The sequence below is a fragment of the Thunnus thynnus genome, chromosome 16 (genome assembly GCF_963924715.1).
Source record: "Thunnus thynnus chromosome 16, fThuThy2.1, whole genome shotgun sequence".
Classification (NCBI taxonomy): domain Eukaryota; kingdom Metazoa; phylum Chordata; class Actinopteri; order Scombriformes; family Scombridae; genus Thunnus; species Thunnus thynnus.
In genome coordinates this window covers 10,273,131-10,300,766 of record NC_089532.1, presented here as the reverse complement: position 1 = coordinate 10,300,766, position 27,636 = coordinate 10,273,131, and the positions used below count along the sequence as shown (strand labels likewise).

Sequence of the window (27,636 nt, the reverse complement as noted above, 5' to 3'; positions counted from 1 at the left end):
TGCCCAAATCAATTCTTGATGAAAGCTGTGGCGTGTTCTTGGACTGCATTACATAAAAACAAAATATATATCCCCAAACGACCCATGATTCATGGACTACAACAGTCCAAGCAGGAAAATATAGGGCCGAAAAAAAACGTGTATAAAATAATTATAGCCTATCTGATAAGATTTAGAATAAATAAAAAAAAATAAGTAGCCTAAGCTATATAGACCTATATCCAAATAGATGTATACACAGTTACACAGCAGACAGACATAACTGTGATATTGCAGGCATGTTGAGGTGATAATTCCTGTGTCAGGGTTGGAGCAGTGTAAATCACGGCGTAGGTTAGAACAAGAACGTCCGGTCAGTTTGGTCTTTCCTGGTCTGTCGAGGGTGATCAGGAAACAAACCGGATGAAAAATACATCGTGTCGGCGGTCACATGTCGTGCAGCGGGTTCCTGAATGATTTAAAGCTTTTTACATCACCAGCCTCTGCCTCCCTCCCTCCCTGCCTCCCTCCCTCCCGCGCTGTCTCCCGCTGATGCACCGAGCAGCCCGGAGATGCTGCTGCTGATGCTGGTGATCGACTGCAGCATCAGACATGGGCATCCTTTAATCCGGCCGCGCACACAGTGAGTGCTTTTTCTCCACTTTTCTCTTTCTCTAATCCTCGTTATCTCTCAACTAGATCACCCCCTCTACCCATCTCCCTCAGTTACTCCTCAGTCACTCCTCCTCCTCCCCCTTTTGTTGTCTTCCTTTGTGCAGTTCTTTTTTTTTTTCATGAGCGATGGCGCATAACGCGTCGGAAATCGTGCGTCCTCTTAAAGATGGTGTTTGGTGACTCCGCGGAGTGAATGGAAATGTCGGGAAATTGTCCCTTCCTGTATGTACACTTCACCTTAACGGTGTGAGTCTGTGCGTGAGAAAGAGGGAAAGAGAGAGAGAGTTTAGGGCGGGTGTCGATTCTCCCACCGGACTGGGGCTGCAGCAGGAGGGTCGAGAGGAGAGTACAGGAAGAGACAGAGGGGCGGCTGGGACCCGACTGAAGCAGGGTGGGACGTTTAATGAAGTGTTTTTTGCAGGTGAGAGCATACGTGGTTATTGCTTGGACTGTGTTTAGGTGTGTCTAAGGGAGAAACTAATATGCCATGATGAGAATTATTGTCTTTATGCTCAGGACAGGAGAGAGAAAAGAGAGCTTATTCCATGCTAGTGTGAAGGTATAGAGTTTATTTGCAATTGTCAAACCTTATGCTACTCCAAATGAGCATATAGGCCACAATAAGCTTTTTGTTGTACAGGCTGAATCTGATCTGATGTGGTGATTTTTATCACAGCCTGTCCACCTCTTTGCTATGGCACACATTCTGCTCTGTGAAGAGAAAAAAGTGATTTATAATCTATCTATCTATCTATGTATCTATGTATCTATGTATCTATCTATCTATCTATCTATCTATCTCATGCATGCACAAAAACAGCAAGGCAACATGCTGTGCTGCTGGATGCATGTGTATGTGTCTATGTGAGGACAAGAGCACTCAGACACTGAAAGCCTCAAGCTGTGGAACTGGGCTAATCCCTAATGACATGGTCAGATCTCTCTCTCTCTCTCCCTCTATCTGCCATAAGGTCTTTTTCCCCTCCTTAATTCTTTTTTTTTTTTTTTTTTCTCATCCCTCATACTTGGTTGTGATGACGTGCTGTCCGTGGTGCTGAAAACAGTCATCAGCAGATCACTCGCTAATACATTGGAGCTTGATGGCCCTGTCAGCGCTCAACAGGTGCCTATTACTTACCACGAGAGACAGCTGCGCAGAAATAAAGAAAGTCGATTTCAGTTTTAATTCGCTCACTTGTAGATGGAGGTTGTGTTTACGTGATACAGCTGTGGGTGGCTGTCGGAAAAATGGCATATTCACCACACAGCATGTGATCAGTGTGATGAAATTGTCAATACAAGATTATTGATAGCATAAAATGAATAGAAGTGACACTTTTTTTAAAGCATAGTAGGCAATTCAGCTCCTTTTCTTGGCTGATCATATTGAAACACAACCAACCAGGAAAAACGTAGGGAAGGTTTCTGCATGACCCTTTAGAAACACTGTTATAGTATGGAGAAGACTTTCTAAGTTTTGAAAATACACAAGGGAAGCATTCACACAAGATTAAGTTTAGCCTCCTCCAAATAAAAATACCAAATAGCTTATAAGCGAGATATAATAAACAGAATATAGAGTTGAGTCAGAATCAGTTGTAGCTAAAACAAAAGATGCCAATATGTGAAGAGAAAGAAGAGGAACGTGATAATGAAGAGGAGGGTGAAAATAACAACAGTGAGAAGTAGAATCAGAGGATTACATAACTGGCAAATTTAGTAACTGCAGTTTGTCTGTCTGCATATCCCTCACACACACACACAAACACACACATACGCACACAAACACACACATACACACACACAAACACATACGTACACGCAGCCCCTCCAGGTCTCACATCAGAGGACGGAGTCACATGTAGGGCCACACCACTGGAGCAGCTTGAGGTGCACAGACTTGCTTGAGGGCACTTCACTAGTGACAGTGTGTACGACTTTCATGACTGCCTCTTCACCAGAGCGTCAAAGTTACTTTTTTTTTTTCTTACATCAGCTGAATATTTTCACTGCGAGGAGGTGATATTTTCAGTGATAGGCCTTTTTTTCACTGACATTTCGACTTGTCATTGCAGGAAACGCACAGGTGTGGCTAATAACATTAATGATGACTCCCCAATAATCAAGTGTCCCTGAAACTGGAGCAGCTAAATCAAATTCAACCATTATTAATGTTAATATTTACATCTGTGCTTTTCCTACTGTGACATGTCAAAGTGTCTTCCAAGTGTTCTGATAAAACTCCCGAATTAAAAGAAAAAATATATAATTTTAAATATTATGGGTTTTTAAACAGTTCCTAACACATGTACCATCTAAAAAGCTTCCTTTGAAGTTTAATAAACAGGTGAAAGTAACAGAGCTTGCAAAGAAATAACACCTCACAAATTATGATGTACTGTGGCAGCCATTATTAGGTTCTGTTTCATCATGTGATGTGAATAGTCGTGATAAACTCATACAGACCAATGTCGATTGTTCATATATGATGTAGTCTCAAATTTCAGTCAGTACATTACACCCCACCCCCTGCTGTGTAGCTGCAGGGCATATGAAACACTACTGGCTTCTCATTCATCTTTATTAGGAATAATGGATGCCGAGTGTGTATGCGTAATAGATACAAGACAGATGCCCGAGAGAATGGGTATTTCTCTGAGAGATGATGATCTTTATGTGCGTGTTTGGAAGATTTCTTTACGGTCAATAAATGTTTTACATACAGTATAGTGATGTCATTAGTATAGTCTTACTGTAAAATATAGGTGTGACTCATGCAGCAGAAACACACACACACACACACACACACACACACACACACACACACACACACACACACACACAAAAGAAACCCTCTATATTAATGGCTGACTGGCCCCCACCACCCTTTCTCCATCAGATGTTGCTCAGCACTGACGTCAGTGAACCTGCCTGCGCATAAAGGCTAATATAATCAGAACCTCACACACAGACACACGTTGCATCCTTTTCTTTGTCTCTGTTGGCCCCCCCACACACTCACACACACACACACACACACACACACACACACTTCAGGTTTAATACAGGCTGTAAAGAGAGAGAAAAGAGAGGAAGAGAAAGAGACTGGAGGGCCAGTGTGTGGGAGGTGGGTAGCCTTGATCATTATCATTACAATGTAATCTGATCTCTGTTATAAATTTGTGGCTTCGGTAGCTTCCCTTCAGGTATATTTGTAGTTTTGCGTACATGGTCTGTACTGCCTTTCACATTATTCTCTTTTAACTTAAGCACTCTCTAAAGGAGATGCAGCAATTTTCATGTCATCATATTGATAGTAAGAGACTGACAAAGCTGAAAGCTGTCACATTTTAAGCTGATACGCCACAGAGACGTCTCTAAAGAGCAGGAGATTTTTATGAATGGTAGGATAATACCAATTAGGTTGTTCTATTGCCTTCAATGAAAAGTCTGCACTCACTGATGTATTAACTACTGTTAGAACCAACCACTGTCTGCTCTACTGAAGGTTTGCTGTAGTTTTTGAAAGTCACAGGCTCGCATTGTTTTAAAAAAAAATCATTTAAATAGCAGACAGAGACAGACTTCTGTTGCATTGACGAGCACAGCCAAGCATTTTTCAAATGCACAAAAGTAGCTCCAATCTGTAAGACTGATTGTGAAGAAATCATTGCATGTCTCTAAGGCTTTGTCACATAATAGTCCTCCATCTCTTCATTTCAGTGATGCCCTCAGTTTAGAGTGGCCCTCAAAATGACAGCTACAAGAGGTAGTGGAAAACTAACCCAGTATTAGCCTCTTCATCTCCTCCAGAAAAATGTAGCAGTGCACAGTCATGGAAACAATAAGGTCCCATTGAATAGAATAATTATAAAGTAATATTACCACAAACCTACCAGACATGTACTTTTTACCATGACGTATTGCCTCAGTCAAGGCAGCAGTAAACACTGCATCTGCCAGCTGAAATGTGTGGCAACAAACCTCTAGAAAAACAGATATTTGTAACACATAAATGGTCATTAATACAACAAAAAAGATCAAACTATATTGTCATCATCCTTTTTTATCCTTTTTGATATTGTGGAATTGATTTTGAAAGTCGATCTTTAGCTTAAAGCTCATAGAACCTGCTGTTACTTTCACTGAAACAAAATGCTTTTGTCTAGAATTGCTCTGTGCTCCACTCCGGTGTTTTAAAAACCACCTATTTAAGAATTTTATTGGTTTCTTCAAAATTGTGACCATAAGCTTTAGAGAGACAGCTAGCAAAATAATGGCTTTCAATCCTGCAACTTTCAGACTCCCAGGACAGTAGTTGGTATGAGATTCACAAAACACGGCTGCCAGGATGACATTTTTATATCACTAATATAATAATATTAAGACCTGTTACCACACACAAGATGCACATTTTGATCCCTATCATTACAAATATGCTATATATATAATGTTTTCTAGACTTTCTCAAGTAAGTGAATGAAACATGATCTAAACTCAAATAAAACTGTCTTAATACTGTCTTTATAACAAGATATGGCTTCATTTGCATATGCCAGTCCAAATGTTATTGAATATCACAGTGCTATAATATGTCTGCTTCCATAAACTGCGTTTATCACACATGAATTCAAGAGGAGACTTTCGGAAATGATTCACCAAATCCTATCACACTCCAGGAGAAAAGGAAAAGAGCACAGTAAGCTTTTGGCTTTGTGACTTGTTGGACCAATAAACTTGTTGTTGGACACCAGAGTTCAGGGAGATTACCCATTTGGTTGCCATGGTGAAGCACTCCAAGGCCGAAATCCGAGAGGAGATGGAGAAAAAGCAAAACGGAAGCAAAGTCTGTCAGAGAGTGAAGGGGAGAAAACACACTTGAGAATGAAGAAAGGTTAAAAGGGTGGAGAAGTAATCGATGAAATAAAAAGGATCATCAATTTACAGCGGGCTGTCTGAACATGCATCCATTTGTTGGCAAGCAATATAAACTAACAGACAACTAGACTGGGATTAAAGAGAAAGCTGTGAGGTTAGAGGGTGTGGTGGCAAAGAGATAGGTACTGTTGATGATGGTCTGATGGTCTCTGACAAATGCATTTTCTTTGATCTGTCTATCATAAAAGGTCATTGAATATATGTTTTAGTGCAATGATACTATATAGAAAGCTTTCTCAGACACTACAGGAGGACAATGCTGCCCGCAGAAGGATTAGCAAATCGATCAATAGAGACAATACTGTGGGGAGAAAATGTTTTTTGGCAACCACTGGCAATATTTCCCTTTGCCATTATCTCTGAGTGTTACCAATATTTCATGGTGTTTAGTGTTCTTTGAATTAGTCAGCAGCATATGCCTGAAGTCTTGTGCTACCAGAATGAGTCCCAGGGCCACATTTAAGCCTTAAATGTCTTCAATTGAGGTTTACTGTCAGATATCAAGTTGGTCTACAACTGGTGTAAGTCTCCAAGTGTGTGCAATGACCCTGTTGTCTTTTAGCGCTTGAGGCTACACAGACAGAGATTTCATCGATATGGCTGGTTAGCTGGGGAGCCAGAGGGAGTGACACTGTTGTTTTTATTTATCTTGCAGTCTGGAGCCAGATCCAGTGCTCTTTAAGCTTGAGGCTCCCACTGTGCTGCATTAGAGCTAAGATAGATGGGGATGCGGCAGGCCAAATTGTGAATGAACCTGGCTGGCTGACAGGTCAGTCATGCAGAGCAATTTGTTTGTACCCTGGAAGCAGTGCCAACAGTTTCCACCTTGGAAACTTCTGACAGATTGGGATGACACAACTCAAATAGGCAGCATTACTTATTCTGTTTACTCATTTCTTATCCCTTTAATACAAATACTAGAGTACTGATCGACATGTTTAACCTTTACAGTCAAAACCATCAGATCCATCAGCCAAAATATGAGTCAGTGAGTAAATGAGCAAACCAGTCAGTCAGCCAACTAAGTGAAGTAGAGGGAGAATGCTGTCATTGTGGGTCTTTAGAGTTGTCTAGTACTGGTTTCAACAGTGTCTGAACCTGAGACATGACACTAAATAGATAAGAATAACAATAAACTGGATAATATACATTCAGTAAACCCAGGTCATCAACCTGTAATTTATCTGTAATTTATAGTTATACAAAGTAAGAATTTCCTCATTTCTTAGTTTAATGATATCACAGCCATTGCTTTACAGCTTCCTTCGTTTACTCTTTCCAGATGGCTGCATCTTTGTCATCATCATTCAACAAGGTGGAGTGAAATTTCTTGTATGCCTCCACCTATTTGAAGTTAACAGTGGATTAGTGTTCAAAGATAAAGCAGAGAATTAAATTAGCGCATACAGTATATGCTAGGTCATGCACATAGATAGTTTGACATTAGTAAATCAAACAAAGAATCTATCTCCAACTTATTGAACCAGTTGGGCAGCTTGTTCAGTGATACTGAAGGGAACATCACAGTTCTTGTTTAAACTGAACAGTTTAGATGGACAGGGGTAGTTGAAGTGTGACTGATGAGTCAGGCAGCAAAATCAACCTGGCAGGCGGCAATTTCTCTTTTGTGTCAAATGAGAAATCAGATTCATTAGGCTTGTCAGAGAGGGATACTGTGGCCAGTCAGCCAAGGCATCGAGTCAGCCAGACAGTCTACAAAGTCAGCCAAGCAGAGGAAAATGAAAGTAGGACTCCACGTCTCCACTTTACAACCCACCAATTACTGCTGATATCTGTAAGACTCCTCAACTGTATCAGGTCTTTTAATGGGTGCTGTCTGTATCTAATTTGACTTTGGAAAAAAGAGACATTTGAATATTTGTAGTCATAAATTTGATGAGCCATCTTGTTTATTAAAAGTTACACATAGTCATTGTGCTGTCAGGTGTGGACTTAAAAGAACACAATATTAAAAATCTGCTTTGTTTTACATAAGACTACATTTAAATAAGGCCTAAGGAAATGGAAGTAGCTGTGATTAATTGAGCAGGGATATACTATTAAGTCATACTGATTGAAAGGAATGCATAATTGTGTTGAAGATATTAGAGAGTAGACTGCGCTCTAAGCACCGCTCTGTAACTATCCATAGAGGCTGGCCTCATAAATCTTAACACTGAGAGGCACTGGAGTAGAGCCGTGCATACATACATGAATTATGCATATTCCTTTTTCTTCTTTGACACAAGCACACTTTTGCTCTTGTATTTCTATCTATGTATCTATGTATCTATCTATCTATGTATCTATCTATCTATCTATCTATCTATCTATCTATCTATCTATCTATCTATATATATATATATATATATATATGTATATATATATATATATATATACTTGGAAAAAATAATGGACATTTCATGGAAATCCATAAACTGTTGCTGAGATATTTCACTTCAAAACCACAAATGTGAACCTCGCAGTGGTCAGTAGGATTCACCCTCTGGGAACCATGAATGCCTGTACAAAATTTTGTGCCAATCCATCCAATAGTTGTTGAGATATTTCAGTCTGGACCAACAGACAGACTACTAGATGCACAGAAAGATTAGGGCAGAATGAGTGAGAGAGAGACAATGAGATTGATTGAAAGAGGGGAAAACAAAATACACAAAGTGAGAGAGTTTTCTCTGACTCAGGTATTCTGCTTAACGATGAGTTAGCTTCTTCCTGTTCTGTCTGTGGGCCATCAGAATGGGGCCAGGGCCGCTTGCCAGGTTTGGTTTTTGTAGGGGTCAGGGCCATGCAAGGCCGGCTCGTTGCCAGGTTGGTTTTGAGTGAATCAGAAGGGCTCTTAGCTTTATTAAACCAATGCAGCTCTTACTGTAAAGGCAATGAAAACTCAATCAGGTTATTCATCCGGTAATTTAGACGCAGGCAGGGGCGGACACGGAGACAGGCTTAGTCATGGATGATTAGACACGAGGATGGATGTTCTGACAGCTCGCTTATTTGGAGAGGAAACACACTGATGCTAAGATGCTAAAAGGTGGTGGTGATGATTATGATGACAAGGATTCAACTATTGATCTTTAAAAAGCAGCACTCTGGCAGAGCAGATAATGGGTATTTGTTTAGTCCTATATCAAAGAAAGCTCTTGCTTGAAATTCTATTAAACTGCTTGTCTGTGTGAAACAACGCTGCTGTAAACAAATCTTTCTCTTTGCCGCATGGATTATTTTTATGTCCATGCTGTTTTGTTCACATAAACGCTTATATTTCCAATGGCTCTTTCCTTTGTAAAGAAATGGCAAAAGCAATATGAGTAATTCTGTGGCTAGATGTTTAAATAAATATAAAATTTATTGGATACACCCACACTCCATTAAATAATTCAGTAGCTAACGTCGCCACAGGCACTTTAGTGTGTGCTCAGTATAAAGGTGCAGGAAAGCAGCACTGTTTCTGTCTCTGTCTTGTTCTCAGAGTCATTGGAGTGCATCATGCAGATGCCGTTAGAGAAGTGCCACCTGTCACTACATACATAGTGTATAATAAATGAATTATTGCCTGTGAAATAAGCTTGATTGTCTGGTTTTATTTGGAGCAATCTGTCAATCACCTGATTGTACTGATCATTGTGCATCAATTTCGTGCAGTGGAAGTACATTTTTGTCAGCTGCAGCAGGAGCAAATATTTAGTTAAAATAGTTAGACAGTTTGGGAAATATGCCAATTTTCTTTTTGCTGAGTGTTAGATAAGATCTGTGTGTGCGTGTGTGGAGCCAGGAGGTGATTATTGTAGCTTAGCATAAAGACTGGAAGAAGACAGAAACAGCTTGCCTGGCTCTCTCACCTGTAATGTCTAACACTTCTTATCAAATAAAAACACAGCCTTGAAATGTACAACAGAATTGTAAGATCAGCCAGTTATGATTTTAGGGGATTTTGCCAATAGAAAAAGGCCACTTTGCCATCATTTTTCTAGATGACACACACTTTTGAGTGACAAGACTATAGAATAGCTTTTCTTTTGCCAACATTGTTTCAATGAGCTGTCACTTTTATTAATACCTATTGGGTACCTAGCGCTTCCTGTTTTAGCCAGCGCTACATATTAGCCCAGAATGAGTAGCATAGTCTGCATATCCTGTCAAACAAACTGCAGTGACAAAATCCTAAAAATTTGTTTTGCTGTAACTATTTTTTTTTGGCAAACAGCTTAATCACAGCCAGTAACTGAACATTCCTTTTTGCACCAATGCGCCCATGGCCTAACTTTCCCACTAACTTTCATAGAAAAGTCTGCTAACAGCCTTTGGAGAAATCCTGCTAACAACAACAACAACAACAAATAGGAAATTGAGACTTGGCCATCAATGGGCCTTGACTTTGGAATAACCTCACAGTGTTTTATCCTCTTTTAAGCCACACATGCAATTACACTAGCTTGAATGATAAAATGATTGAATACTTAGTTTTCTGTTGAGATAATGGTTAATTATAGATCTTGTAGATTGTTTTAAATGTTTCAAATGTTCTATATAAATATTGTTATTATTATAGGGAAGATGATACCTGTAATATCATTACTAGTATTTTTCTTTCTTTTAACTTTTACTTGTAAATGACGCTTTGTCAATTGTGTCACATAAGCCTCTGTTTCTACAAAGGTTAAATGCTCTGCTTAGACTAATCTTTATCCTAGGTAGGACTTTTATTAAACTGAAGTCAGTTTTCCAGCACAGAGCAGATGGAACACCTGCTGCCACAGTGCTTTGTGCAGCTCTGTTTTGTTGATCTACGTCTGTTCAAATAGCATGCACTCAACTCTAGGCAGGTGGTGGCCACTGTCAATGAAACTAGCCAGAGAATATTAAAATGTAACAGATGTTTTTGAAAAACTAGTTGCCTAGATGATATGATTTGTGATATAGAATGATGAAAGGCTGCGTGTGAGAGAGTGTGTGTATGTACGTGTGTGTGTGTGTGTGTGGGTGTGTAATCACAGCTCATATCTCAAACAGAACCTCTTGGTCCCAAAATGCCACTTGGTAAAGTTTTGTTGAGCGTGACTGGATTCGTGCATAGGTATCAGTGTCTCTAATTAAAGTTGTTAAGCTGTCTGCTAATTACACACACACACACACTCACACACACACACAAACACACACACACACACACAAACACATTGTGAGAAAGCTGCACATAACCTTCTCTGCCATGACAAGCAGGAAGATCAAAGCTTGGTGCTCTAATGAAAAACAGATTAGCTATTTTTCAGTCTGCTCATCCTCCTCATCCATTTCTCCTAATCTGTTCATCTTCTCCTGTCCTCACACACACACACACACACACACACACACACACACACACACGCACACACACACGCACACACACACACACACTAACACACACACACGCTAACACACACACACTTGCTCTGGTCATAGGAGAAAGTGTTGATCAGTAATGCTGACTGTGTGTGTGTGTATTTCTGTCCTTGTGTTTTCAATTGTGCATGCTTGTGTGTATCCTTGTTTGTCACTAATGTGTTTTAACAATAGTGTGAAAAATTATTTATAGATATTCTATTTCTGGTTTAAGGTTGATATTATGGTTACTTATAGGAATGGTCCGAAGAGATGCATCATATTGGCATGCAGGATTTTTTGAATATCTCCTCATTGTACTGTAATCTAACAATCAAAGTAATAGTCAAACATGAAAGAACCTGTTATCATGATCATGAATGTCAAAATGAGATTCAATTCAAAAATCTGTTATTGATTGGTTAGTTGGTGTTGTAGGTCTTGAGTCATGTACTGGAGTCACACCATGGAAACCCATCATAATCCACAACGTTGTATGGGGGCAGGTCACTGAAACAGGCATTGGACCGGGGTATTTTCTTTGTGCGATCAGAGGTGGCTGGAAGCTTTGTGCAGGATGAGTGGTGCAGTGTGTGTCAATTGCTTGTGCTGGATTTCACTGGACATCGCTAACGTTACTCTCTGGGTGATGTCTCTGCGTATGATGTGAGCACTCACGTATGTAGTATTCCCAACGTACTTCATCTTGTAAAGCTTGCATATTTTGCAGGTCATGTCAAGTTCATTCTCCCTTGATCGGGAGATGGTGAAATCCAAAATATGCCTGAATGTTGCCTTCATTGAAGTCAAACTTTAGATGATTCTGTCAACATAGGAAGAAGAAACCCTAAAATTATGTATATACAGTATATACAGTAAAAATTATAGTAAGAATTAATTCAAAATTGTGTAAATTAATTAAAATCGTATTCTTAAATGAATCATTTTTTTCTCCCAGCACTACCTTTGAGTTTAATGAAGCTTAATATTCATACTGTGTGTGATTTTAGCCAATTTTATCAGCTGTGTTACATCCCTGCAGGTGAGTACACAACAAATACTTGCACTTGCCATTAACTTGTACCACTGTTCACATATCACATATCACATCTGTCACAGCTATTCTTCTACAACTATATTTGGTAATTTGATCTTATTACAGCATAATCAGGAAACCTGTGAGTCAGCCTTGTGTCAGAGTAAGGGCCCTTCCCTCACCCGACAGTTAACATCACACACAAATAAAATCATCTTTTGAGCATTTTCTAACACTGCACACGCTCGTACACCCACTAAGTGCAGTAACAATAGCAGCCCCGGCCTTCTCTGGTTAAACAGCTGGGTAATTGCAGTTATCATTTGAGTGGCTCATATTATAGAGGAAATGTGGGTGCGCTGTGTATGAATGTGTGTTTTTTCAGTAGAATGGTTAGTGTTAATTCAATGCTGTTCAGGGAGAGAGAAGGACTGTGCTTCAATTGATGACTATAATAGCTCTATTTTCAATAGCAACTTACTGTTCCTCATATGACGTCAGCAACACCACTGAAAGGCTGTAGAAAAGTATAATAAATCATCTGCAATATGGCAGAATACATAATTGTTTTAATTATTCTGCACAAAAAGATTGTAATTATTTTGGCTGACTGCTTAGATTTGTACAGCAGTTTTTTCTGTTCACCAATATGCTCAGCACGCATTTTTTTTAAAACACAGAGCTTGTACAATATGTTGATTTACTATAATTTCATGTTGATTGCATATTTTCTAAAGAAACATTTCAGTGGCTTTTTGCATTGCTGCTGCAGTATAATTCTACACAGTTGTGGAACAAGAATACAACAATGTAAAAACACTCCAGTAAAAATACAATACAACAATTGCAAAATGTTCTCAAAGTATCAAAAAGTATTAATTTATGCAGAAAAATGCCCCCACCTGTTCAATTTTACACCAATTAATTGTAAATTTGTTTTAGTAGTGGACAAATTACCAGATAATTATATTTTTTTAATTTCTGACTTTTTTCATGCAGATTGGTTGCAATTTTATTTTTGCACTGGACAAATTACTGGGTAATAATTGTGTAATTTCTGGCCTGTAATTTAATTTTTAACCAATCTTAATATTTCCTTCTAAAACATAATGGAGTAAAGGTATAAAGCAGCATAAAATAATATGTATTCAAGTAAACTACAACTATCTCAAATATGTACTCACAGTACTGTAAGTAGAGTGCCACGGTACAACTGATTTTACATGTATGCATCTGTAATTTGAGCAGGATATGTATTGTGACAATTAATCACATTATCAAGCTAACAAACACTGTTGTAGATTTGTCTCATGAACTTTGTAGCAGAGCCAGTCAAAGGTTATTTTTGGGTCATTTCTCCTCATCTTGGAAAATGTTAAATACATGCAGGAAGTGGCAGTGCACACATCAGCACAATGAAATCATGAGAGCCCTGTTCGAATCTCTGTGTGTTCAAAGAAATTTTGCACAAACAGTCTGGTAGAGGTTTAATTATATAAGCATGTACATATGATTACACGTATTGCTCTCTCTCCAACTACAAACAAAAGAAAATGATTGAGCGTCCATTGCCTTCACTAATGAGCTTGGCTACTATAGCAACAGGGCTCCTTGGAGAGGACTGCTAATTAGCTGCTTCCTCATTCAGGTATGCTTCATTTGTGGACGAACATGTAATACATTCACCACTGGGCTCCTGTGTCTTGGCGTTTGTGCTGAAAAATAAGCATTATGTCAAAAGAATAACAGAAGGCAATGTGCAGAGGAATGCTGCAAAAATAAATCATCCTATTGTTTTTCAGGTAACTTTCTCTCTCACCATGTGGGGAAAAACTCAGATGGAATTCCACTGAACCAGGACACGAAAGAGAGGTAGCAGAAAACGGAGGGACAGGCGACAAGACAAAATCAAATCTTCTTTTGAATCTTCCATCATTTGGATAAGGAATAACCTTCCTCCAGAGTGCTCTACACCATTGTTTGCACAAGAAAACAGTGAAAGTGTAGTAGGAACTTGCCACTCTTCCTTGTGAGTTTTCTTCCTTTTGACTCTAACCCTTGACCTTAAGCTGTCAGTATGAGTGGTCTAGTAGGGAAGCTGGACCCTCGCAGGATACAGTGGCGCTCAACATGGAACACCTTTGCGTCCCGTGTCCTGAGGACCAAACCTGTGGAGTCCATGTTGGATTCGGCCATGACGGGCACCGGCGCACATGGCACCAGACTGGCCCGTGTGCTGTCTACAGTAGACCTGGTGTCGCTGGGTGTGGGCAGCTGTGTCGGGACAGGGATGTACGTGGTCTCTGGGCTGGTTGCTAAGGAGATGGCTGGTCCGGGGGTCATTGTGTCCTTCATTATCGCCGCTGTGGCCTCCATACTGTCAGGTGAGAAAGGAGCAAAGGCACATACACGCACTCATGCAGATACTATTTTTCTCCTCTTAAACACCCTCTTACTATCTCTCATTCTTTCACACACACACACACACACACAAGGCTAAGTATAGCATACAATAGGCCATGGTATAATGCTTACTGTCATTCTTATCACTATTAAACTGATATGATTTATTATATGAAGAGCCTTTTAATACCATGCAATTATTACAAGGGCAAAGACATTATTGGGGCAAAGCTATAATATAGAAAGCACTCAGGGGATATATAAGTACTACCTTAATGCTCCTATCAATACCTTCAACTCAGCCTTTTACTTGGATATTAATGCAGTGAAATCACAGATATGTGTGTTGCATGTGTGTGTCCATATTGGTTGTCCCGCAGGAGTGTGTTATGCAGAGTTTGGCGTGCGTGTGCCTAAGACCACAGGTTCGGCCTACACATACAGCTACGTGACTGTGGGCGAGTGCGTGGCATTCTTCATCGGCTGGAATTTGATTCTGGAGTATCTGATTGGCACGGCGGCGGGGGCGTCGGCTCTCAGCAGCATGGCCGACTCGCTGGCTAATCACAGCATCAGCAACTTTATGATTACACATATCGGAACACTCAACGGTTTGGGTGAGTGAGAGAAGGATGTGGGTGTGCTTGTGAGAGCAACAGTAGCTTAACTTCAAGTAATCTGAAGTAATCTGAAGAAAATGAGGATATAACTGCTACTTAGTTTGAAAGACTGTTATTAGTATTGCATGCAGGATTTAGATTAAAATTAAAATTAGAGTTAAATAAAATTTGAGATTTGCATGTATTGCTGGATATCCCTGATACAGTGGGGGTGGTTTGGGGAACCCATGTTGTCAATAGAAACTTAAAGTTACTGGGTTTTTTTTTTTTGCTTTTCCTGCTTTTCATCTATCAGTAACACCATCTGTGTCTCAGCCTATTGTCAAGGATTGCTTTAAAACTGAACAGAAAATCAACAACCTTTCACTTAAATAATCTTATTTCCCTCCCCATCCTCAGCCCAGTTCAACATCAAATTCAGGAAATCTTTGCTGTAGTGACTTGAACCTGAGTTCTCCTAGGTTGAATGAAAGCTATGCTAATCAACCGACCCAAATAAGCACATTTAATAAACTGTTTCCTTGGCATCATTCATTATTATTGTAGTATGGTTATCTTGCATTGTCATCAGTGACATTCTCAACATATAACAGGGGCATAATATCATCTGTATCACAGAACATGTTCTGTCTGACATTCGCAAAATGGGCTATTATATTTGAATGACAGCACATCTGTCCAAAAAACCAAAACAAAACAAATTGAAAAGGAACACCATCTGGGAAATGGTCCAACCTACACCAGATTTTTTTCCAAAAAGCATCTAAATGATGTTTCACTGCTTATCTTGGAAATCATGTCATTATAGAAAGAACTGATTTATGCAACACAGCTTTCCAGGTCACAAACACCAGCATGAGGGAAATGCCTGCTAATCGCGTGTAATACTATAGCTGACGTGTGTGCCAGCTGTGTCTATCTGGGTGACAACGCCCTATCAGGCCCTTCCTGTTGGCCACTGACAAAGCAGTGGTAGTGGTCACATGACAGGCAGCATGGCCAGCTGTCCCACACCATAATAGAAAGTAAATGTTTCCTTTTCCTGCTGAAAAAAAAAAACGTTTCTCCACACTCCCTGGATAGAGTGGAATTTAGCTCAAAATATATCTCATTATGTATTTATTTTCTGTTTATGAGTGTGTGCCAACCTGTGTGTGTTTATAAACACTGGGTGTGTGCATTTCTGAGTTCGGTTAAATTGTAATAATTAATCTGTAAGCTGTTTACTGTGCTGAGGGACCAACAATAATTTGTTTTGTTGGTGTACCAAATATAAATGTGTTTCCAACAATTTTATTGCCAAGAGAGTTAAATTCTTTGAAAGCCCTTTTGGATTTTTCAAGAAAATATTGCTAATGCTATTGCCATAAAAGATTCAAGAGCCCTAATCATCCATGAATCCTTAACAGATTGTTCGCTTTATGGTCTCTTCTAGCTCTTTAGCATACACTCTGCTGAGTGATAGCACAAGCATTGGTGAAGTATTTTTTTCTTACTTCAAATGCCCATAGTAGTGCTGAATCACCTAATCAGTTAATGAATTACTTGATTACTACGATTGTCAGTGAACAACTTCTTTTTGCCTCGCAACTACAAAGATTTGATGGCTTTAGCTTCTGAAATGTGAAGATTTGCTGCTTTTCTCTATTATAGCACCTAGATAATTTGGGCTTTGGAAGAATGTGAAGGGTGTTTTACATAATTTTATAGACTAATCAATTAATCAATTACCCAAAACCCAAAAGTTAGTTTAGTACAAATGTAAAGATAATGAAAATAATCATTAGATATAGCCTTGATCCAAAAATTCAATCAAACTTTATTTGTACAGCACCTTTCGTACAGGTTAGTGCAATTCAAAGTGCTTTACAGATGACTGACAAGCTGATAAGACAGAACAAATGTAAACAGTAAAAACTATTTGAGACTAATGCACACAAAAAAGATAAAAATGTAATAAAAACTGTCAAATAGATTAAAATCAAATAAGAACTAAATAAAAAAAAGACAAAGGAAAATGACAAATAAAATAGATATAGCCTTAGTCCATATTTCTGCTGATGTATGCAAAGTTTTTTCACCCACCACCACTAAGGTGTTTGGAAGACTTTCGTCAATGGTCACCTTACCTCCATGTGTGTGTTAACCCTTTAGGTAAAGGGGAGCAGTCGTACCCAGACCTGCTGGCGCTGCTGATAGCACTGCTGGTGACAGTGATTGTGGCTTTGGGAGTGAAGAACTCTGTGGGCTTCAACAACGTGTTGAACGTCATCAACCTCATAGTGTGGGTGTTCATGATGATCGCCGGGCTGTTCTTCGTCAACGGAGAGAACTGGGACGAGGGGAGGTTCCTGCCCTATGGCTGGTCTGGGGTATGCACACACATGCGTATGCAAACATACACACAAAGTTACAAACCCTTGTGGTTGTTTCTTTTATTTTCATCGTTTCTCTTGTTTTTGTTCTGTTCCAGGTGATGCAGGGTGCAGCTACCTGTTTCTACGCCTTTATTGGATTTGACATTATTGCTACAACAGGAGAAGAGGCCAAGAGTCCCAATACGTCCATCCCCTACGCCATCACTGCCTCACTCATCACCTGTCTCACTGCTTACGTCTCTGTGAGTTACCCTGGAGACCATAACACACACAAGACACATACGCACGTACACATATGTACAAACCTAGCTTAATTTGCTTCCACCAAATTCAATTATATATTTTTTATTAGCATTTTGAGAGGTTACAAGTGGTTTGAGGACATTTAAGAATGCAAAACACATAATCTTATATTTCAAAGTATCACTGCTGCAGTGACTGAACACATTTTTTAAAGCTAATTTGAAGTTTTTGGCATGCACAGTGCAGCACTGAGGTGAGATAACGGCTACACTCACCGACTCCAATGAATTAATATGATCACATTGGCTCTGTGAATTTTTGAACATTTTGAATTAAGGGTTAATTTGTAATGCAATTTAATCACTAAGTAGAGGACAGTGATTTCCAACTGGCCACCATTTTAGACTTATTCTTAATTTCAATTTTAAGATGACAAAAAACTGCATTTGTTTTACTATTTATCGTTCTTCGTCTTCACGCCCTCATATTGAGGCTTATCTTTCAGTTATCATCAACTTACTTGTGAATACACACTGAAATGTAACCCCAAAGTGTGAAAAGTGTCTGACAGAGAGATGGAAAGATCAAACATCAAGATGTCTCCCCCTGCACTCCAACTGTGTGGGTGTATATCTCATCTCTGATCTTTACGTATTCTGCTTGCACAGCCTACCAGACTTCTTACTTTGACACGTTTCGTGCTGGATGGCTGTTGCTATGGGTACTGTGTAACAGCGGCCTATCAGGAATGAGAATTTTTAGGCATCGCCTGGGGCAAAGATTGCATCAACTTCAAAATTCAACTATGTCTTTTCGAATATCTTTCTCTGTGTCTCTCTGTCTTTTTTTTCACCCTCTCTCCATCTGACTCCACCTTTGATCTATCTCGCTCTGTCGGGATCATCTAGTTGCTGAAGTTCAAGATCTAGAATTACTTTAATTATGGTGACATTGGTTTTATATTGCGCTCAGTGAGAGACTGTCACTGTAGCTTTGTTCAAAATTGCCCCCCAATAGTATAGTTTCTCTCTCTGACTGTTTGGATTTCTTCATACCAGTACTCTTAAGTGGGCATCATAGCAGATTCACTAAATGTGGCAGTGTGAGGGTGAATCATTTAATAGAGGTTTTTAGGAAATTCAGTCACACTGGGGAGTCACATGAATGTGCAAACTGAGAACAAGCTAACAGTGAGAAAAGTGGGCGTTGTTGTGAGATGCCCTCTCAAACAAAGATGTTTAACCAGGATTAGTTGTAGGATTCCCTCTAGATTACAGTGGTCCCCTTTTGTCCAGTTCACACGCAGTCAACCAGCCAGTGCCTGGATTGAACGGAGGGTTAAAGGGCACCAGGCGACTGTGGGAAAACTGATTTCTCTGTCTTTCTGTCCATGAGTGTTAGTCTTTTTATCATTCCCCTCTATTTCTGTAATCTGTTCATGCAAATCCGTCTCTTTTGCAGCACAGTATCTGTGACAGATGGCCCTGCATGATTTCACACATCAGTCGCAGATGATCAAAAACACACACGCACACACACACACACAGTGAGAGAGAAACATGACTAATGAACATTTTGGATGTGATGCAATGTGCAGTGTGCTGTATTTTAATTGAATATGTATAGAATATTAATATGCTTATATCTTTTAGATTATTATGAGTTTTTATTTGTAGAAAAATTAGACAATTCCTGTTAATATCGGTAGGTATTTGTTTGCATTGGTGCAAGTGTCTTTTTAGATACTACCACCGGGGAGCGCCAAAATCAGGACTTAAATTCTAAACATAGTGGCTTTAAATAAAGCAACAAAAAAATGTAACAGTTCTACTTCGAAAATGTAACTGTTTCATAGAACATGTTCGTATGCTATTCGTATCATGTCTTTTTTATGCCAGGTTAACATTTTTCTCTTAAAAAATTGCTATCTTAACACAAAACTCACTGTTTGTGTGTAACCCTCTTCCATTCAGGTTTCTGTGATCCTGACCCTGATGGTACCATACAATGAGATTGATGCAGACGCCCCACTGATGGAGATGTTTGCCGTGCATGGTTGTATGTTTGCAAAGTATATCGTGGCGGTTGGCTCCATAGCTGGACTCACCGTCTCTCTCCTGGGGTCCCTGTTCCCCATGCCCAGGGTCATCTATGCCATGGCTGGGGACGGCCTGCTGTTTAAGTCAGTCCACACTATTATTAATTGTTGTTCATTTTTCGTATCAATCTGGATGACATGTGTTACTGTGTCTTAATCTACAAATCTTTGTGCATGTGTAGGTTCCTGGCCAATGTGTCCTCCTACACAGAGACCCCTGCTGTTGCCTGTGTGGTGTCAGGCTTTTTAGCTGCCCTGTTGTCGCTCCTGGTCAGCCTAAGAGATCTCATAGAGATGATGTCCATAGGAACTCTGCTGGCCTATACCCTGGTGAGTGGTGGATAATGATGGTCGACACAAACGTATAGACTGGAATTGACCGATTATTTTTTGCAAATGGTTACACATTCAGATTTGATGGGAAAGGTACTTTTAAAATTCTACTCAGGGACAGGGATTCTGCCAGGAAAACAAATCCCTACAGTACATGAATTATACAGAAATATGAGATAGCTGTAAACACAGATAAACAGTATGTCTTACTGTACAAAAGTCAACAATACCAGAATCTATGAACAGGAAGTTGTGGGGATGGAGGAAGCTGCAGCAGTAAGTGATGTTGGCATGAGGGTATTAGCTAAGTAATAGTCTGTCAGGGTGCATTACTGTAATATAATTGGATAATACTTGGCAGCTGATAGCCCAGCAGCTTATATATATCAATGACCCACTGATACTGATGAATGAACAAAAGGTCATAACTAACGCAGTGCTTCATATGCATAGTGACCTTATTAGAAAAAAAATAAGAAACTGTGTAAAAATCTGCTCCTGAGCAAAAATTTCAGTGATTACTAAATGAAAAGCACATTTAAGAGCTATATGTATTACAACTACACTTTTCTTTTATTCTATGACATAAGCCTTTCTGCTCTGAAGTAAATAAACTAATTCTTAACTAATTCTTCCGCTTTCTGTTGCAGGTGAGTCTGTGTGTGCTCCTGTTACGTTACCAACCTGAGGGCGACATCCATGGCTTTGTAAACTTCCTCTCTGAGGAGCAGAACAACAAGAGGAAAGAAGGTGTTCTGGCTGAATGTGAGAAAGACGCCTGCTCGCCAACCAGTGAAGCCGATGAGTACGGAGGTCCGCCCACAAACACCTGTGGAGCCAAAAACCTGCCGTCGCTGGGTGACAACGAGATGCTGATTGGCAAACCGGATAAAAATGCCTACACTGCCAGCCACCCAAACTATGGCACAGTTGACATGACCACTGGCATTGAAGCAGAAGAGTCAGAGAGTGGGATGTCACGCCGGTTGAAGAAGCTGATCGGGCCACGCTACTACACCTTGAGGATTCGATTGGGTCTCCCGGGAAAGATGGACAGGCCGACTCCAGCCACAGGGAAAACTGTCACTGTGTGTGTGCTGCTCCTTTTCATCTCCATCTTTGCTTTCTGCTCTTTTATCATTTTTGGTGAGAACACTAACAAATTCAGACAAGAGTTTAAAGCATAGTGTAACTATGAATTCATTAATTAATTCTTTCTTTCTTTTTTCTCAATGCCTCTCCTTCCAGGAGCCAGCAGTATTGGAGAGGGTCGCTGGTGGGCTTTGCTGCTATTAATCTTTTTCATCATCTTCATTGCCTTGCTCGTCGTCATCATCCTGCAGCAGCCAGAGAACCCTAAGAGGCTGCCCTACATGGCGCCCTGTGTGCCCTTTGTACCTGCTTCAGCCATGCTGGTCAACATCTACCTCATGCTTAAACTGTCTGCCATCACCTGGATACGATTTTCAGTCTGGTGCCTCGTAGGTAAGCGACCTTCTTACTGAATCAGGGTTTGGTTTTGAATTTAGGGTTTCTGTTTTTTATTGTTTTATTTTTAAGACAGGATTCATATCTATCATTTTATCATCCATCATATTTTAGTCTCAACCAATGTCTTAATTGAGTTGACCTTAAATAATGAGGGGATACATTTCGTGACTCTAGAAATGACTCACTTCCTGCTGGCTCAGTGAGACAGTAAAAGCAACTGTGTTACTCACTTTGTTTTGTTTTGGTTTTTTTTTATGGAAGAACAAGAGAGTCTCATTTCACTTTATTTCCTGCCTCAGTTATATCTATCTGTGCATCTGTATTTGTCTGTGTGTGTGCTTTTATGCAAAGTACTGTGCATGTATTTCATCTTGCCATTAAAATCTTTGTTGTTTTTGCTGCTTATGTTAATGCAGAATTAATGCCGGCTAGTGTCCAGCATAGCTTTTTCTGTTGGTACATAGACACTGGTAGACATCTGTGTGTTTATTTTTACTGTATGAGTAGGATTGCTGTGTTCTTCTGACTCAGTCAGAGTGGGATGAATTGTTTTTAAGATAATAGAAAGTTTATACTCTTTCTCTGTGCTTTTGACTTTGTTTATGATATGTGTCTGTGTGTTCCCGCAGGTGTGCTGATTTACTTCGGCTATGGCATGTGGAATAGTACGCTGGAGATCACAGCCAGGGAGAACGAGGTGCACGCCTCCACCTACCAGCGCTATGATCAAGGCGTGGACGAAGGCTTCTGTGGCTTCGACGATGATTTCTACCCGCCTACCAGTGACCCCTGGGGTGCGCCGGAGGGGGGATCAGGACTCACCCCGCCCCCAGAAGCAAAACCAGAAAGTGACGGGACGCCATCGAAAGGGGGAGGCAGGACCGTTGCTGATCACGGCCTCGCAGAGGAGGATCCGATGGATTTCTGAAGGGACTGACTCTGTGTTACCCTGAATGTACTGCCTTGTCTGCTGCCTGGGGGAAGGGAGGGGAACAGTAGTATGAGTGCATGAATGATTGTGTGTGTGTGTGTGTGTGCATGCCTGCATGTGTGTGGGTAGCTGTTTGTGTGTCTAACCCTTGGGCTAGATTGTTTCTTGGCAGTGGAACGGCTTTTCTTTCACCTTTCTCTGCCCCGCCTGGCTCCCCCACTCACACAGTGGACGTCAAGGTCATGAGTGTCTTGTCATAGTCACTTGTTATTCACTTACTGGAGTCCACATCCCACACGGAGAGAGGTCAGATAGGAGAGTGCAGACGTAGCAAGAGATAAAATATAATGCAGTTCATGGACTTGTGAACCATGCAACACTGTGTAGCAATCGTTTAGCTGTTTATACCTTAGAATTTACGGGATACAGAAGAGGAGAAGGTTATGAGTGAGGGAGGGATGAATCAGCGCCTCTCTTCCTGTTTCAACACAGACAGACAGGAAAGTAAAATGACAGCATGCCAAACCCAAGTTATTTCCTATGTCCAGGTCTGACTTTCTCTGTTCGTTTTATTCCTAACAGACAGGATCACAGCTACACATGCTCGTAAGAAACACAAAAAACTTTCTTAAAACTCAACAAACGCTTTCCGTCTTTTTTAACATACTTGCCCTAACCCCAAACATCTAGCCCAAGGGAAACAAGAGTGGAATGGGAAAAGGGTGTTGATGTTTTCTGTCACAAATAGTACTTGGACTTTGCTTGCAATAGTGCCTTCATCTACTGTATGTGTGTTTGGATTACGTCTGTTTTCTACTTTAATTTTGCCTGTGTACACGTGAGGATGTATGTGCAATCAAACTCCACCTTTTACATTGATTCTCATGTCTGTGTGTGTAGATATAAATTGTGTTCTTCTGGTTGTTTTACTGCATATGTGTAGGTATTTGTTTTGTTTTCTGTTCCTCCCACTCTTTGCCCCAGCATGAAGCTCAAAAACATCCACCCGCAACAAAGCAGCTCACGGTGCAATATAACACAAGCTCGTCAGCTCATCAGTGTACCTAAAAGGAGGAGAGGGTAGAGGTTGTAACGGAGAAAGAGAGAGAGAGAGAGAGAGGTTGAATCCAAATTGACAACCTGCATGGTTTATCGTGATGAATGTCATATTTTCTGTTCAGTCTTTTCTGTGTGCTTGTCTCTTTATTGATGCAGTTCTTGCTGTTAACCAAGGTTGGGAGGGAATTCATTTTTCAGTTCATTCAATTCAAAATATAGATTTTCTTCCTAGTTACTTTATTCTTTAAGAAGAATACAGAGTTATTCAGAGGGAATGTTGTTTGAAAACAAAGTGAACTGAAATCTACTTCCCTCTCTTCCATTTCTCTCCTTTTCCCCCTCCCTTCACTTGCTTTTTTCTCTTCTTCCACTTTCTGCATTTTTTCATCCTCTACTTCCATCACTTGTTTGCTCTTCCAGCCCAACTCTTCCTTTATCTATTTGCCACCTCACTTTCCTCTTGGTATCCATGGGGCCATGTCATCAGGGAGTTACCACTTTAAGTCACAAGTGATAGAGCCAGGATGGGTTTTCAGTCTGGATTTGAAACAGCAATCTGTTCATGGCCTGCACATCCATTAGCTCCTGTTTCACCTTAGGGTGTCTGCTATCACTCTTTTGATTTGTCACCGGAGCATTTACTCCTCTCCCTGTGGTTCTGTTCCATCTCAGGCCCAAACTAGTCTGAGTGAACCTCCCTAGTGGCCCTTACCTCTTCAGTTTCTAATGCATGTAGCAAGTGTTGAAGTCCCACTCTTTACATGCTACTTACAGCGTTACTGCACGCCTGAATAAGGTATTGTGATAACCAATCAAATCAAATCATGGTCCTGTATAGCTCAATGTGTAGGACATGTAAGCTAATGCTGCCAAGGTTAAGGGTTTGATTGCATACTAAGAATGTATGAACTCATGGCACTATAAGGGATTCTGGCATACACCAAATAGCATACTATTGTGTTATTATGTTGAGGGTGGGGGCACTTCTGCAATAGCTGCTGCCGTATGCCCTGATTGTCCTCCTTGTACCTTTTCCTTGTGCCCCCTGTTGCTGCATCAGTCCCTTCCAGGGAAGCCTTATTTGTCTAATGCACTAAATCTAAGGATGCCACGCTAAAACCCCCACCCTACCTCTGCTCCCGTCACACCTGGTCACACTCACAAAAAGAGTTTCCCTCATGTAGGAATAGGCCCTTTGGTGTCATCCAGTAAAATTATTGTGATACAAACCCACCCCCCCCCCCCCAAAAAATGCCCGGTATCTCTAGGAATGATGCTGATATTGGACAATTCTGCTGCATGCCAGTGAGGGAAGGAAATTAAGGGTGTTGAGGTTGGAGTGGCAGACTTTCATGCAGAGACTGGAGTGCTCATCACATACCAACCAGGGCTGTAGCTAAAGATTAGGACAGATTTCTGGGAATTTGGTAGTTTATTAGACCGGGGGTAGTTTAAGCTTACCCATGATGGGTCTTTTACAAGCGGATTCCAGTATTTTTATACTCATTATATCTAAATTTGACTATCTTTAGACCAAAATGCATAACAAAGGATTCAGTATTTCCTGACCAAAATTGTATCTTTGGTTGTGTGGAGATATATGTAGAGAGAGAGAGAAAGAAAAATAAGAAAAAAAGTGTAAAGAAAAAATCTGGATTTTGTTTTGGTGTCTGGTGAAAGGAATTTAGGGGGGGGGGGGTGTTGTAGAAATAGATATTTTAAAAAATAATGGTTGATGGTATTCTGAGGTTGTGCAGATTAGTCTAATATCAATCTTCTGTCTGAAAGAGTTAGAAAAAACAGAGCACATCCTAAACCATTTGCACACTGTATCTCATACACATCTAACATATAATTCACTGTTGTACAATTCAGCCAAAACACATCACGCACCTAAATCACCTCCTGACTCAGCCAAACGAATCCAACCGCTTTGCGTTCATAGATCAACCAAAACACGAAGGCAAATTCAGGCGTTGCCATGCCTCAGACACTGGACTGTACAGTCAACTTACTATATTATCTGCTCTGAGTGTATGCATAAGAGTGCGTGAGTGCATGTACAGTATGTGTGTGTGTGATGTGTGTTTGTGGTCTACGCCTGCGCCTCAATGTGAACGTCTGGTGCATGTGTAGCATGCTCTCATGCACGAGGCCCAGACTGTAAATGTTGTACTTGCATGTGGTGACTGATCGCAACGAGACATAATAGAACACTAAACCAAACCAAACGCAGGCTTAGTTCTTATACCTGGGAACCTCTGAGCTCTGAGTGGATTTAACAGGTGTATTACAAGAAAACTCAGTTTCAACAACACTATTGTTCAGGAACCTTACCAGTGAATTGAACTAAGCGGTATTGTAGTCATTGCACACCGCTAGCATTTCTATTCAGATTCAAAGCTAAACCTTTCTTATATATTTCATTCAGCAATCTCCTCACCCAGGTATGGGAACCAGGACTCCGTTTGAAAAGGGAGTTGAACATGTAGCAACACAGGGTTATAGGAGGGGAGGTGACTCCTCTCGGTTCCTCCCTCAACCACTTATAGTATACCTACTTTCTGTATATCCCTCTTCTCAATCACAACCTCTGCAAGCCAAAGTCCACAATGTTTGTTTACTTTTCACGTACAGGAGACAGTAGTTTCTTCAAAGTGAACACTTAAGATACAACAGAGCTAACGTTTTTTTCTTGGGGGGTCTGCTAATAAGCTACCTGGTTTATCACAAAGAGACTGATTTTGTTTTTGTTTTTCACAGTAACTTTAGTGAACAGTGCAATGATCATTTTTAAAATCCGAGTATTTGATTGAAAGAATCGAAAGTATTGTTAGCCTAGACTCCAACGACTACAGCAGAAGCGTTAATCCAACATGGACACAACGCAGTCAAAAAGTACAACACTGAAGGGAGTAGTGAACGAAAACAAAAGTATTTTTCTACAGCTGTTTCCCATCCACAGGCCCTCCTCGGGAAGGTGTGCACAAAAGAGCCGGGTGGAGTTATCGGCCTTCACTTTCTGTGTTTTTGTTTAATCACAAGGAGGCCTGGGAGAAACTGCTAAAAATATATTTTTAACAACCGTAGACACTCTAGAATGATAAAGTTCATTTATAAACCTTAATCCTTTCCTTTGAAGGATTTTGAAATGGTTGCTCTAGACGTCAATAGGACAGTAGAAGGTTTAGGAGTAAGAGTACTACAGAAAACATGCAGAAACTATTTTAATACAGTTCTATAAAGGGTAAACTACAAGCATAATGAAATATTGCCACTATTGCTTTAAAAGTCAGCTACTATTTGTTTATTTTGTCTCGGAGAAGGTGCGCCATGTTCTTCCTGTGCTCTGTGTTCGCTGTGGCCAAGTGTCCAGTCAGTGTGTGTCGGACTTGTTGAGATTGGCTTCTCTCGCAACCACTAGATATTCCTTTTCTCTTCTGTATATTTTGGCACAAAGCTGTATAATGTTGTTGTTTTTATGTTAATTTTTTAATGGTTTCTTCCATATGTGTAGTTATTTTGCTCCTGGGTGCACTGTTTTTGCTGAGTTGTTGATATTGCTTCCATGCAACAATGAAAGTTATTTATTGCAAATACCAAAAAGAGGCTTGCTCATTTATTGAAAGTTCACTTTCCTGACTGTCTACACATTATGTTCAATGACATTCACAAGTTAATTAATGTTCAGTCACGGAGTGGCATGCACATTATGCTGTGCTATTATTCATGGTTGTAAGTTGTGATGCACTATTTTGGGCAAGAAGAAACATGACCCAGATGTTTTCAGTGTTAAACCAGATAATGACGGGCTTAGTTTCCTCAAAGAAAAACGGTTTCAGGTACATTTTGGGCTGATAAGCTAAAGCTGGTATCCAAAAATCTTTTCTTAAACTCCTTAAAGCCAGGTCAGACCAAACAGCAACATTTTTGAGTGAAATAAATGCATCTCTCTGGAATCAATAGCTCCGCTTGAAGGGACAAAGTGGTTCTTTCATGTGGAGTTTAACTCGGTTGAATTTTGATGTGCCAATTCACACAGTTGACCCACAGCCATCTGTTTTAATTGTGCTGAC

The 27,636-nt window shown here is 40.2% G+C and overlaps 1 protein-coding gene across 2 annotated transcripts; it reads left to right on the top strand.

Annotated features, from left to right (window-relative positions):
• On the top strand, positions 1 to 27,166 carry slc7a14a (solute carrier family 7 member 14a). Of its 2 annotated transcripts, none has more exons than XM_067614539.1 (10): positions 1 to 622; positions 13,807 to 14,388; positions 14,788 to 15,024; positions 17,182 to 17,399; positions 17,501 to 17,647; positions 19,622 to 19,830; positions 19,929 to 20,076; positions 20,730 to 21,225; positions 21,328 to 21,564; positions 22,200 to 27,166. In XM_067614539.1, exons 2-10 carry the CDS (start codon positions 14,082 to 14,084, stop codon positions 22,496 to 22,498), a joined length of 2,298 nt encoding a protein of 765 aa, XP_067470640.1. In that variant the 5' UTR covers positions 1 to 622; positions 13,807 to 14,081; the 3' UTR covers positions 22,499 to 27,166. The 2 variants fall into 2 exon arrangements, with proteins under 2 accessions (XP_067470640.1, XP_067470641.1); XM_067614540.1 differs by lacking the exon at positions 1 to 622 and adding an exon at positions 656 to 1,075.
• Positions 27,167 to 27,636: the final 470 nt, after the last annotated feature.